This window comes from Natator depressus, chromosome 3 (assembly GCF_965152275.1).
Source record: "Natator depressus isolate rNatDep1 chromosome 3, rNatDep2.hap1, whole genome shotgun sequence".
Lineage (NCBI taxonomy): Eukaryota > Metazoa > Chordata > Testudines > Cheloniidae > Natator > Natator depressus.
The window spans coordinates 126,660,763-126,673,286 of NC_134236.1; the positions used below are offsets into that span (position 1 = coordinate 126,660,763).

The following is a 12,524-nucleotide window of genomic DNA, read 5'->3' on the forward strand; positions in this document are numbered from 1 at the left end:
AACATACTTATTAAAGATTGGCATTTTTAATAAACTTGAAGTATTACAGTGATCATTACAAATAAAATGTAAAAAGTGTCTTCATACAGTAAAGTGTAATATATTTTAAAAATCTAATTAAAAAGGACAAGAGAAAGTGTTAAGATCCCTTAGGACAGGGAGGATTTCATTCTGTGACACTTCAGTGTATGTGCCTCAGTTGCTTCGGGATTACATTTACTTAAACAGGCTATAGTTAGAAAGTGGGGACAAAAACAAAAAGGCAGGGGAGATGGCTGATATTGAGCACTTGTATAGAGCGTCACATTCAAAGGACTGTTGTTAGGGTTAGTATTTGCTCAATCTTGTGGCATAGGTGATCCCCATTTTATACAATTATCTACATGCAATTTATATAAGGTTGGAGTTTTTACCAGATATGAGACCCTACTGATGCCAGAATCTTGTCCAGTTATTCTTGCTCAGAAGTTTTAGAATTTACATAAGACATTACCAAGCATTTATTGAGCAAATATATCCATTTTGGCCATTCTAAAAGGGAATTGAGGGGAGTACAAATATTCATACAAGATCCTTAATCTCATACTGATTGCCAGGGCATCCTGAAATCAAGCCATTTGCCCGTCCAAGGTAACTGCTTCTTAGAGAGCAAACAAGCAAATAATCGGTTGCTTTTGGTGCTGGCATTGCCTTGACAGTATAATTGGCTTTCCTGTTTCCTGAATGTCTACAAACTCCATCTTAGTAAATTTGTGCAATACTTTGACATACTGAACTAGTGTCGAGTTGTTCCCTGAAAAAATGACAAAATTATCTGGAAAATCCGTCATTCTTACAGAGCTTTTGTGCAGTTTGTGTGCAGTGGACACTTCTGCTGGTTCTTGATTTAGAAATAATCTTTTGTGTCTAATTATCCACTGTGCTTTTTATGATACCAGGCCCACATGGTGTAGTTCCAAGGAGCTTAAGTATGAAGTGTTTGAGCCACTAGTAAAACTCTGCAATCTCTCATTAAAAACAGCTTCTGGACTGGAGGATAGCAAACGTGCCTATGTTAAGACTCAGTGGATGATTCGTGGAATACAGAGCAGTAAACCCTTTATCTGTACCTGCTAAACAGGTTAAAAATAGACTAATAAAACACCTGGTAGATCATATTATGTTAGGATCTAACTAGCATGGTGTCTGCATAGGAAAATAGTATTTCACTGATCTACTAGAATTCTTGCAACATGTCAAAGTAGTGGATAAAGTTGACATAATTTTTTTAGACTTTCAAAGGTCCTATGACAAGATGAGAAATGAAATCATGGGATGAGAGGCAAAGTATTGGCTTGGATCATAACCTGGCTAAGAGGAAAAATAAAAAGAAAAATTTCCCCATAGCAAAAGGTTGACAGGAGGCTGCCTCAAGGTTACATGACATATCCAATGTTTAATACATTTATAATCTGGAAAAGGGGTGAACAGGGAGTTACCTAAATTTAAATAAGATACAGTTCTTTGAGTGATTGCACATGTCAATTTCACTTCGGGGGGGGGGGGGTGTGTGCGCACAGCTCTCAGAGATTTTTCCCTCAGTGGTACCCATTTGGGTGGCACATGCGCCCTTTACTCTCTCAATTCCTTCTTACGGCCTTTATGGTTGTTGAAAAGTGTGGTTCTGTTGTTGTAGGTTTTTTGCTATGTTTATATGGTTGTTACTCGTTTTAGTAATTTCAGTAGTTTAAACTGTTTACAGAAATGAGTTTTCTTTTGAAATGTTCCTTAATATTTTGGTTCCTGTTGCTGGGTTTTGCCTCAGTCACTGGGTTTAAAGCCCTGCTTTCCTTCAAGAAACTGATGCCAGCGAGTGACCTGCAGTCCAATTGCCTGAAGTGTCTTGGGGAATCTCACTTCAGGGACTGTGTTCAAATTTGCAGGGACTTTAATCCAAGAACCAAGACCGACAGGGAGGTCAGACTTGAGTTTCTTCTCATGGAGGCAGCTCTGTGTCCACCCTCAGTGTGTTCCCACTTGGGGCGGGTATCGAGTGCATCCGTGTCACTCAGAAGTGCTCCCCCTCCCACGTGTTGGGGAAGAACGATCAGAAGATGGTCTGTAAGGGCTCAGTATCTGGGAGAGCGAGGTCCTCAGCACTGAAGTTTAGCAAGCATTTTTACAAGGAAAACAGAGTGAACTTGTGGCCAAGGTGCACTCCGAGACCGTAATCTGCTCAGCAGGGACTGTCAGCATTGGCACCTCTGAGGTGGCTTCGTCTGATTCAATGGTACAGGAGACTATATCCCAGTACTGTCTATTCCGGAAGCTTATGTTCAGCCTGGGACCTACTGAGTGTCTCAGGGTCAGCTTTGCTAAGAATCCAGGAGTCTTCTTGCCCAGTACCAGCACCTACTGTAACTGTATCATCCCAGCAGTGGGTACCGTCCATGTCTCCAGTCTCCCGCCTGCATCTTTGCATGCCTCTATTGTCCAAAGGGAAGCTGGCCATGATCTTACCATTACTGCTGTCTCTGGGCTCCCAACATTAATCCCCAGCACCAATGGGAACAGCCCCCTCCTTAGTCAGAAGAGGCTGATTTGTCTTCAGACTCTGAGGTTGTCTCTGTGTCACAGCCACACCAGGAACAACTCCCTTCCACTTCCACCACCTATCATCCTTGGTATCCCCAGAGGCTGTGTCTTAGCCTTCAAGAAAAGACCCATGGCCAGGTGGAAATTGGGCTTCGGAGCCTTATCTGTAGCCTTTTGGGGAGGATTGCTTTATGCCCTCCCTGCTCTCTTTTTTTTCATTGAGTGAGCACCAAGATTTATCATACCAATTGCAGCGGGAGACCACTCCTGTTACTGAGCTCAGTGCCAAGAGGGAGGAAGTTGCTCAAGTTGATCTCCCTTTAACGCAATCAGTGGAGGCCCCACTGCAGCCGCATTTTGCTTCCTCCTCTTCATCACCCAGTGAAGCAGTTGTGTTGGAAGGTTCCTCAACTCCCACTGAGGATTACAGGGCTCACCAGGATCTGTGTAAGAGCGTGGCTTCCTCTCTGTATATCCAGGTGGAAGGGGTTGGAGAAAGGTCTCACAGAAGCTAAGATGTCAACCAGCCTGTGAGACCATCTAAAGCAGTGGTTCTCAACCGGGTGTACGCAGAGGTCTTCCAAGGAGTATATCAACTCATCTAGATATTTTCCTAGTTTTACAAGAGGCTACATAAAAAGCACTTGCAAAGTCAATACAAACTAAAATGTCATACAGTGACTTGTTTATATCACTCTATATTATACACTGAAATGTAAGTACAATATTTATATTCCAATTGATTTATTTTATAATTATATGGTAAAAATGAAAAAGTAAGCAATTTTTCGGTAATAGTGTGCTAGACACTTTTTTTTTAAATTTTTTTGTCTGGTTTTGTAAGCAAGTAGTAGCTTTTAAGTGAGGTGAAACTTGGGGGTACGCAAGACCTGTCAGACTCCCAAAAGGGTATAGAAGTCTGGAAAGGTTGAAAGCCACTGATCTGGAGCGGTGCTCTCAATTTAATGCAGTTATCTTGGAGCACAGCAAAGTGCTGTGGCAGAGTCTCTCTCTCTCTCTCTCTCTCTCTCTCCCTCCCCCCCCCACCCGCAGCAAAAAGGACCAAGTGCAGATATTTTGTCCCTTTTCAGGGGTTGAGTATTTTTACACCCACCCCCCTCTGGGGTCATTGGTGGTCTTAGCTGCTAATGAGAGAGAACGCCAGGGTCAGCAGGCATTTACCCCAGTAGGAAAGGATGCACGGAAGCAGGATCTCTTTGGCAGAAAACTTTATTTGACAGTGGGCCTAAAGCTTAGGATTGTTTACCAGCAGGCTTTGCAGGGATGTTACAAGTTTAGCCTCTGAGACAATATATTAAAACTTAAAGACAAATTGCTAGAGGATGCAAGGAGGGGATTTCTCATCATGTTGGATAAGGTTTAATGAATGGCCCAAACTTCCCTTCAGATGTGGCTGGACACTGCTGAACTCTGCAATTAGAGCCGTGGCATTGGCCATTACAAACCACAGATGCTTATGACTTTAGTCATCAGGTCTTCACCAAGGTGTCTGACAGACCATAGGGAATCTGCCTTTTGACATGTTGTTGCTCTTCTCTGAGCAAACAGATGACAAGCTGCATAGTCTAAAGAACTCACGGGAGATGTACAAATCTTTGGGCATACACTTTCACCAAAGAGGAAGCAATTCTTCAGCAGCCTCCCTGTTTTCACATCTTGTCACCAAGACCGAGCCAGGAAAAAAGGCTGAAGTTATAGGAGAAGACCATTCCCTCCTTCTTCAGTAACAGCTCCTGGTTCATCCAGACAGACTAGGAGTTCTAAGCAAACATTTTGTCAAGGACAGCCTACCAGTTTCCAGGGTGCCAACCTCTCCTGTCCCACTGTTTGCCAACCAGCTATCCCACTTCCTAAGTCTCAGTCCCACTAGAGACCAGTGGTCTTAAGCATAGTGGAGTTGGGATACACCCTTCATCTTCTTTCTATCCCCCTTTTCCCATCCCTCTTCAGGGATCACTCTGAGGAGGAGGTCCTCCTTCGGGAGGTGCAATCTCTTCCTTAGTGGGGGCCATAGAGAAAATTCTTCAGTTATACAGAAGAAAGGTGGGTTTGGTTTTGTTTTTTTGTTTTTAATTCCCACTATTTCCTGATCCTGAAAGCAAAGGAAGGTCTCAGACCCATACTAGAATTTTCATAGTCACACTGATTTCCATTAATCCCTCTCTGGAGTTACAGTACTACCATTTGTCCTGGCTGCAGATCCACAGGTATTCACAAAGTATATGGTGGTTGTGGCAGCATTCTTGAGGAATTCAGGAGTTCATTTCCCTACTTGAATGACTGTTTTGGTGAGGAGATGGTGCAAGGCTCAGGTGCTGCATAGCATGTCTGTCATCCAGTCAACATTTGACGTGCTAGGGTTGCTCATTGACACTGAGAAGTCAATTCTTTCACAAAAAAATAGTTGATAGGAGCGGTCTTGGACTCTGTGGAAGGAAGGCCTTCCCTCTACAGATAAGATTCCAGACAATGCTGGCCATAGCTTTAGACTTGAAGGCCCAGCCTACCAGACAGCACAGACTTGCCTCATTCTGCTGGGGAATATGGCCTCATGCACTTAAGTAGTTCAGTTTGCCAGGCTCCATCTCTGGAAGTTGCAGGAGTGGCTGACATCTGTGTACTCTCTGATCTGCCATCCCTTAGACACGGTGGTTTGGGTGCCCACTCAAATCTTGGCCTCTCTAGACTAGTGGACAGACCTTTCAAATGTGTGTGTTGGGGGGTTCTATTTGCTCCTCCTTAACCAGCTTTGACCCTAGTTATGGATGCTTCTGCCCTAGATTGGGGGTCTTACCTGGGATCCCTGGAGACTCAAGGCTTATTGTTGGCTCAGGATTTAACTTTGCATGTAAATGTCAAAGAATTCAGGGCCATCCAGCTAGCTTGTCAAATCTTCTTTCCCTATGTCAGAGGAAGAAATCTGTTCATACTCTCAGACAACACAGTGGCCATGTCCTGTGTGAACAGGCCAGGAGGGCCCCAGTCAACTCTGCTATGCCAGGAAGTAACATGGCTGTGGGAGCTTTGTATCACTAGCTCAGTCTGTCTCAAGGCCTCTCACCTTCTGGGTGTTCAAAACCATCTGGCAGACTGGTTTGGGGTGGGAAAGAGAGGGCTTTGCCCTTTGTACCTTCACGCAATGGCATGAAGCAGCAGAGGGTGCACATGTTGTCCCGATGGGTATCACTAAAGTAAACCTCTCTGGCAACTGTGCACTGAGTGAACACATACCTGAAATGTAATGGACATGTGCAACACATCTTGAAGAAACAGTTTCAGAAGAGGTTAGTAACCATTTCTTATTTAGGTTAGTAAAGTCCAGAGACGACTGTGTGAGGAATTTCAAAGGGACCTAATCAAGCTAGGTGAGTGGGCAATATAGCTGTATTTATTGAACTTAATTTGTTTATTAATGTACATATGAGGGGGAAATAACAGCTAAGAAAGGGACAGTGTAGTACACAAATATTTGAAAATTGTAAGCATCAAGGATAAGAATTTTTAGGAAAGTATACCACAATAAGGATAAGAAAAAGTAAGCATTCTGAGAGAAACTTTCTACAATTAGGTTTATTACAATGTGAAATAATTTCAAAAGGGAAGCGGTAGAAATGCCTTCTCTTGTTCCATTTTAAGTGTTCCTGGACAAAGCTGCAGTAAATTGACAGTAGGGAATCATTTTGCATGATCAGAAATCTGATAGAAAAGACATACAGTATTTCTCTCTCTTCTGTGGAAAATTTTGTTTTGTACACATAAAGTGATTGATTGCTTTGATAGCAGTCTTTACATAAGAAACATTAGAATGACCATACTGGTCAGATCAGTGATTCATCTAGCCCAGAATCCTATCTTCTGACAGTTGCTGATGCCAGATGCTTCAGAGGGAGTGAATAAAACAGGGCAATTTATCAAGTGAACCATCCCTTGTTGTCCCGTCCCAGCTTCTGTCAGTCAGAGGCTTAGGAACACCCAGAGCATGGGGTTGCATCCCTGACCATCTTGGCAAACAGCCATTGATACCTAATCTCCATCAACTTATCTAATTCCTTTTTTAACCCAATTATACTTTTGGCCTTCACAACATCCCCTGGCAATGAGTTCCACAGGTTGACTGTGTTGTGTGAAGTAGTACTTTCTTTTGTTTGTTTTAAATATGCTATCTATTAATTTTCATTGGGTGACCCTTAGTAATGTGTTATGTGACGGGGTAAATAAGAATTCTCAATTCACTTTCTACATAACATTCATGGTTTTTATAGACTTCTATCCTATCCCCCCTTAGTCATCTCTTTTCTAAGATGAACGGTCCAGTCTCTCCTCATATTAAAGCTGTTCCATACCCCTAACTGTTTTTGTTGCCCTTCTTTGTACTTTCCAATTCTAATATCTTTTTTTGAGATGAGGCATGCAGTATTTAAGGTGTGGCCGTACCATGGATTTATATAGTGGCATTAGGATATTATCTATTCCTTTCCCAATAGTTCCTAACAATGTTAGCTTTGACTGCCATTGCTCATCGAGCAGATGTTTTCAGAAAACTATCCCCAGTTATGTCAATATCTTTCTTGAGTGGTATCAGCTAACATAATTCTGTATGTATTGTTGGGATTGTGTTTTCCAATGTACATCACTTTGCATTAATCCCCATTTGAATTTCATCTGCCATTTTGTTGCCCAATCATCAGTTTTGTTAGATCCCTTTGTAACTTTTCAGTCAGCTTTGGACATAACTATCTCAAGTAATTTAGTATCTTCTGCAAACTTTGCCACGTCACTGTTTATTCCTTTTTCCAGATGGTTTAGGAATATGTTGAACAATACTAGTCCCAGTACAGATCCCTGGGGGTCACCACTATTTACCTCTCTCAGTTGTGAATACTGACCATTAATTCCAAGCCTTTGTTTTTCCCATTTTTTTTTAACCAGTAACTGATCCATGGGCAGACCTATCCTCTTATCCCATTATTACCTATTTTGTTTAAGAGCTTTTAGTGTAGGACCTTGGGAAAGGCTTTTAGAAAGTCCAGATATGCCTTATCAGTTGGATCACCCTTGTCCACATGCATTTTGACCCCCTCAAAGAATTCTAATAGATGGGCAAGACATGATTTCCCTTTACAAAAGCCACATTGACTCTTCTGCAGCATATCATGTTAATCTATGTGTCTGATAATTCTGCTCTTTACTATAGATTCAACCAGTTTGTCTGGTACTGAAGTTAGACTGACTAGCCTGTAATTGCCATGGTCGTCTCAGAAGCCTTTTTTAAAATTCAGTATTATATTAGCTATTTGCCAGTCATCTGGTATGGAGGCTGATGTACATGATAGGTTACATACCAGAGTTGTTAGTTCTGCAATTTCATATTTGAGTTCCTTCAGAACTCTTGAGTGAATACCCATCTGTCCTGATGTCTTGATAAATTGAATAGTATTAGTTTGTTCCAAAACATCCTCTATTGACACGTCAATCTGGGACTGATCCTCATATTTGTCACCTAAAAAGAATGGCTCTGGTGTGGGAATCTTCCCCCACATTCTCTGTAGTGAAGATGGATGCAAAAAAAAATTTAGCTTCTCCACAATGGCCTTGTCTTCCTTGAGCGCTGCTTTTAGCACCTCAATGATCCAGTGGCCCCACTGATTGTTTGGTAGTCTTCCTGTTTCTGATGTACTTTTTAAAAAAAAAAAAAAAAAAAAATGCTGTTAGTTTGTCTTGTCCTAGTTGCTCTTCAGATTCCATTTTTGTCTGCCTACATATACTTTTACACTTGACTTCCCAGAGTTTATGCTCCTTCCTGTTTTCCTCACTAGGACTTGACTTCCAATTTTTAAAAGATGGCTGTATCATCTTTGGTGGTATTTTTTTTGGTCCTCCTACTGTTTTGTTTTTTGTTTTGTTTTTTTTTAATTATTATTTGGGGGTAAAGACATAGTTTGAGCCTCACTTCTGATGTTTTTAAAAAATTTCTATGTAGCTTGCAGGGATTTCACTCTTGTGGTTGTTCCTTTTAACTTCCGTTTAGCCACCTTTTTTGTGTGTGTGTAGTTCCCCTTTTTGATGTTACATGATACTGTGGTGGCTTTCTTTGTTACTTTTCCCCCCTTCAGGGATGTTAAATTTAAGTACATTATGGTCGTTACTACTGAGCAGTTAAGCTATATTCACCTCTTGGACCAGCCCCGGTGCACCCCTTAGGACTAAATCAAGAATTGCCTCTCCCCTTGTGGGTGCCAGGACTAGCTGCTCCAAGAAGCAGTCACTAATGGTGTCTACAAATTTTATTTCTATATCCCATCCAGAGGTGACATGAACCCAGTCAAGATGGGAGTAGTTGAAATCCCCCATTATTATTGGGTTGTCTGTTTCTGTAGCCTTTCTAATCTCCCAGAGCTTTCCACAGTCACAGTAGTAACAATCCTGGTCAAGTTGTCAATAGTATATTCCTACTGCTATTCTCTTATTATTCAAGCACGGAATTTCCGTCCATAGAGATTATATGGTACAGTTTGATTCATTTTAAGATTGTTACTATACTCCACTCTATGCTTTCTTTCATATATAGTGCCACATCCCCACCAGCACTACCCACTCTCTTTCCTATATATTTTGTACCCTGGTATTACTATGTCCCATTAATTATCATTGTTCCACCAAGTTTCTTGGATGCCTATTACACCAATATCCTTGTTTAATACCAGATACTCTAGTTCATCCATCTTAGCATTTAAACTTCTGCATTTGTGTACAAGCACTTATAAAATAATTTGTCAATCTTTAGTTGTCTGCCTTCATGTGATGTAATTGAATGGGACTTTTTTTGTTTGATTGTTTCTCTTCAGCTTCTACATATACTTTATTAACTTCTCCTTTTTACTAGGATAAAGAGTATTCCCTTTAATAAATCCTTCTCTAAGGGATGTATCTGTCCAAACCATGTGCTTCTCCACACTTGTTGGCTTTCCCCCAATCCTTAGTTTAAAAACTCTTCTGTTACGCTCCTCTGGGGAGTTCCTCATGAAACTTGTTCATATAGAAACTACTATCTAGCAGATGTTAGTCAGTATCCATTATTTTAACAACCTATCCTCATCTGGAGGAGGTCTGGCAATTAATGTGCTCATGAAAATTTTCACACAGCCAGAGAGAGAACATCCTTGAAGATGGGAAAATTTAGTTGCAATGTTTTACTGCTTAAAAAAACTTTCTATATATAAATGCAGATTAGAGTGGTTTAAACTACTCGTGGTTTTTTGTTTTGGGGGGTTTTTGGGGTTTTTTTTTTTTTTTTTTTTTTTTTTTTTTTTTCATTTCTTTGTGCTATTACTATTTTATTCTCATGCTTAGATACCAAGGTATAAAGGACATCGTAAACAGAAAAAGTGCTTGGACAAGGCTGGTGAGCAGGTAAAATGCATGAGAGAAGAAGATGCTGGCAGGTGCTTTTAGTCTTCCTTTAGGAAAAAACAGATTATACTAAAAAATAAAATAAAATTGACAATGCAAACACTAAAGTTTATTATAATTTAGCTATTAATATAGTATAAAGGTATAGAAATGGCACTCTAAGGCACCATACTTAAAATATTGTATACATAAATCATATTAACAAATTATGAAAAATTAAGCTTTCTGTTGGGCACTTCATTGTTAACTAATGCCGTTGAAGGGTGGAGGGAATGACAACCGCATGAGTTTAAGTGTAGATTGTCTTCAGGTTTGAATTTCTAGGGTTTTTTTTTCTTAATGTTGCATTAATTTGGCATACCCTCCCAAAACTAATATGTGAAGCCATTAACCTTCTCCTTCAGAACCCTCCTTAAGATCCATTTTTACCTTGTTGTCGACAAGACATCACCAGGTGATAATGGGTAGATAGAAAGCTAGTAGGGATAAATTATATTTAATTGTAAAATAAATCCTTTAAAAATTATTTGGAACGATTATGTATGTGCTTTTACTACAGTCCTGCTTACTCATCCTCTCCCTTTCCTCTTGTTGCATGTTGCATTTGTTTCTTGTCTTTAAATGATGACCAGATTCTGCTACCCTGATTTATGTTTAGTACTTTACTTTGCATTCTCCTATTAAAACTGGGAGTGATTGTAGGTTAAGGTACCACTCAATCTTGGTAAGGGAAGTGGGCTCTTACTGTATAAAGATGGTATAAGTCAGGATTATAATTCATAGTTACTGCTGTGTATCTGACCTGTCTGAAAAAAAAATTTCAGTCACCTTTCAGAGTTTACGATCTTTACTCTTTTCTTTGTGTCTTGTATTAGAGTATATGAATAGATTAATTGTCAAAATTGATTTTATTTTAATGTGCTTTATTAGTTACTAGGCTTGTGAATAGGATCTTAAACAACTAACCTTTAAGAATCAGCTTTTTATAAAAATATTAGCCAGTTGAGTTTTAATTTAGAAAAAATTGCTCTTGGTTTGCAACCTTGTCTGTCTGCATCAGATTTCCACTAACTTTTACAATCCCTTTAAAAAAGAAATTTAATTGGAAATATTGATAAAACTTCAGTTTTAGCAGTATTGCCATATAACATGAGGTGTTTTGCTCTCCCACTGTAATATATTCCTTGAACGAATAATTTTTCAAACTCACTCTTTTGCCTTGTAATGTGGTTCAGGATTAGCTAATAAACACTTTTGGAAGATAATCTGTAAATCACAAATGATCCAACTTCCCCTGCACATACCACTCTCTACCACGTCACATTTAAAATGTCTGACTTTTTAGGATGTTTAATTTGAAAAAGAGTGTGTGGGAGAGAATGAAATAAATGCTAAAACCCCATGTCTGTTAGTTGACTTGCCTCTCAAGTACTTGTAAAATGAATGAGTTTTCAATTCTGTATTAAAATTTGTCATTAAAGAAGGTATTATGGAATGGCAATAGCTCTCTCCATAGTTAAGGTTACAACAATATTTGTATTATAAGATGAATTTTCAACATTCCTCTAAGTGCGTGGTTCACATCCAGGTGCACATGTACTCTTTGGGGGGTACACAGAGGTCTTCCAATGGGCATGTCAGCTCATCTAGCATCTAGATCGGGGTTTCTCAGCCTGGGGGTTGTGACCCCAGGGTCCACAGGACAGGATGTGTTTGAGGGGCTTGCAAGTGCAGGGCTAGCGTTAGAGGGTGGCAAGCAGGGAAGTTGCCCGAGACCCCATGCCACAGGGGGCCACACAAAGCTAGGTTACATGCTTTAGTCCCTGGCGGAAGGAGCTTAAGATACAGTGCTGCGTGGCAGGGCTCTTGCTTCAGGGGTACAGTAGTCTGGAAAGGTTGAGAACTACTGCTCTAAGTTCCTTCAGAGACATTTCTTCAGACTCGATGCAGACTTGTCTATGGACAAACAGTAACTCTTCTGGCCAATTTGAAGTGAATTGGCCAAACTATTTCTGAAAAGGGAAGTTGGAAAACTAGGTATAATTCAGATGTGGGGAAATTACTATAATGCTGTTTGCTATGTTTAACTTTCAAAATGATGTGCCTTATTCCAAAGATCTTGCAGAAATCTAGTGACACTTTGCAGAATCGAGGCTGCATATAATCGTTCTCTTCTGTGTTAGAATTGTCAGAATTCCCTATGAGGCTGCTACTTAGGTCTGTCAGACCATGTAATGCTTACATAGGGTCTGCAGGATGTTGTAAAGATGATAGTTCAGTGTTTTTCTAACTGTGTAAGAGTTTCTCATGAATAACCTCACCCTCTAAATAACCAGTCATCCAGTAACTGTTTCAAATTATTTCATTCTGCACGCCTCCTGGAAAAGTATCACTGGTGTTCTGTGCAATGTCGTTTGAGAACAAAATACTTCTGAATAGAGCTGGTTGGAAAAATTCCAGTATAAAACTTTTTTGTCAGAATTTGCTGATTAATTGAAATGGAAAAGTTTCATGGAGAT

At 40.2% G+C, this 12,524-nt stretch overlaps 1 protein-coding gene across 2 annotated transcripts in view; it reads left to right on the forward strand.

Moving 5' to 3' along the window:
* Positions 1-12,524, forward strand: part of CEP43 (centrosomal protein 43) — a 50,292-nt gene that overhangs the window by 22,360 nt on the left and 15,408 nt on the right. Inside the window, exon 7 of one of the 2 annotated variants that reach the window (XM_074948763.1) lies at positions 9,946-10,005. The exons of the other annotated variant lie outside the window; for it this stretch is intronic. Within the exon in view, the coding sequence (XP_074804864.1) occupies positions 9,946-10,005 (60 nt within the window). The remainder of the gene's footprint in view (positions 1-9,945; positions 10,006-12,524) is intronic. 2 annotated transcript variants of the gene reach the window in all.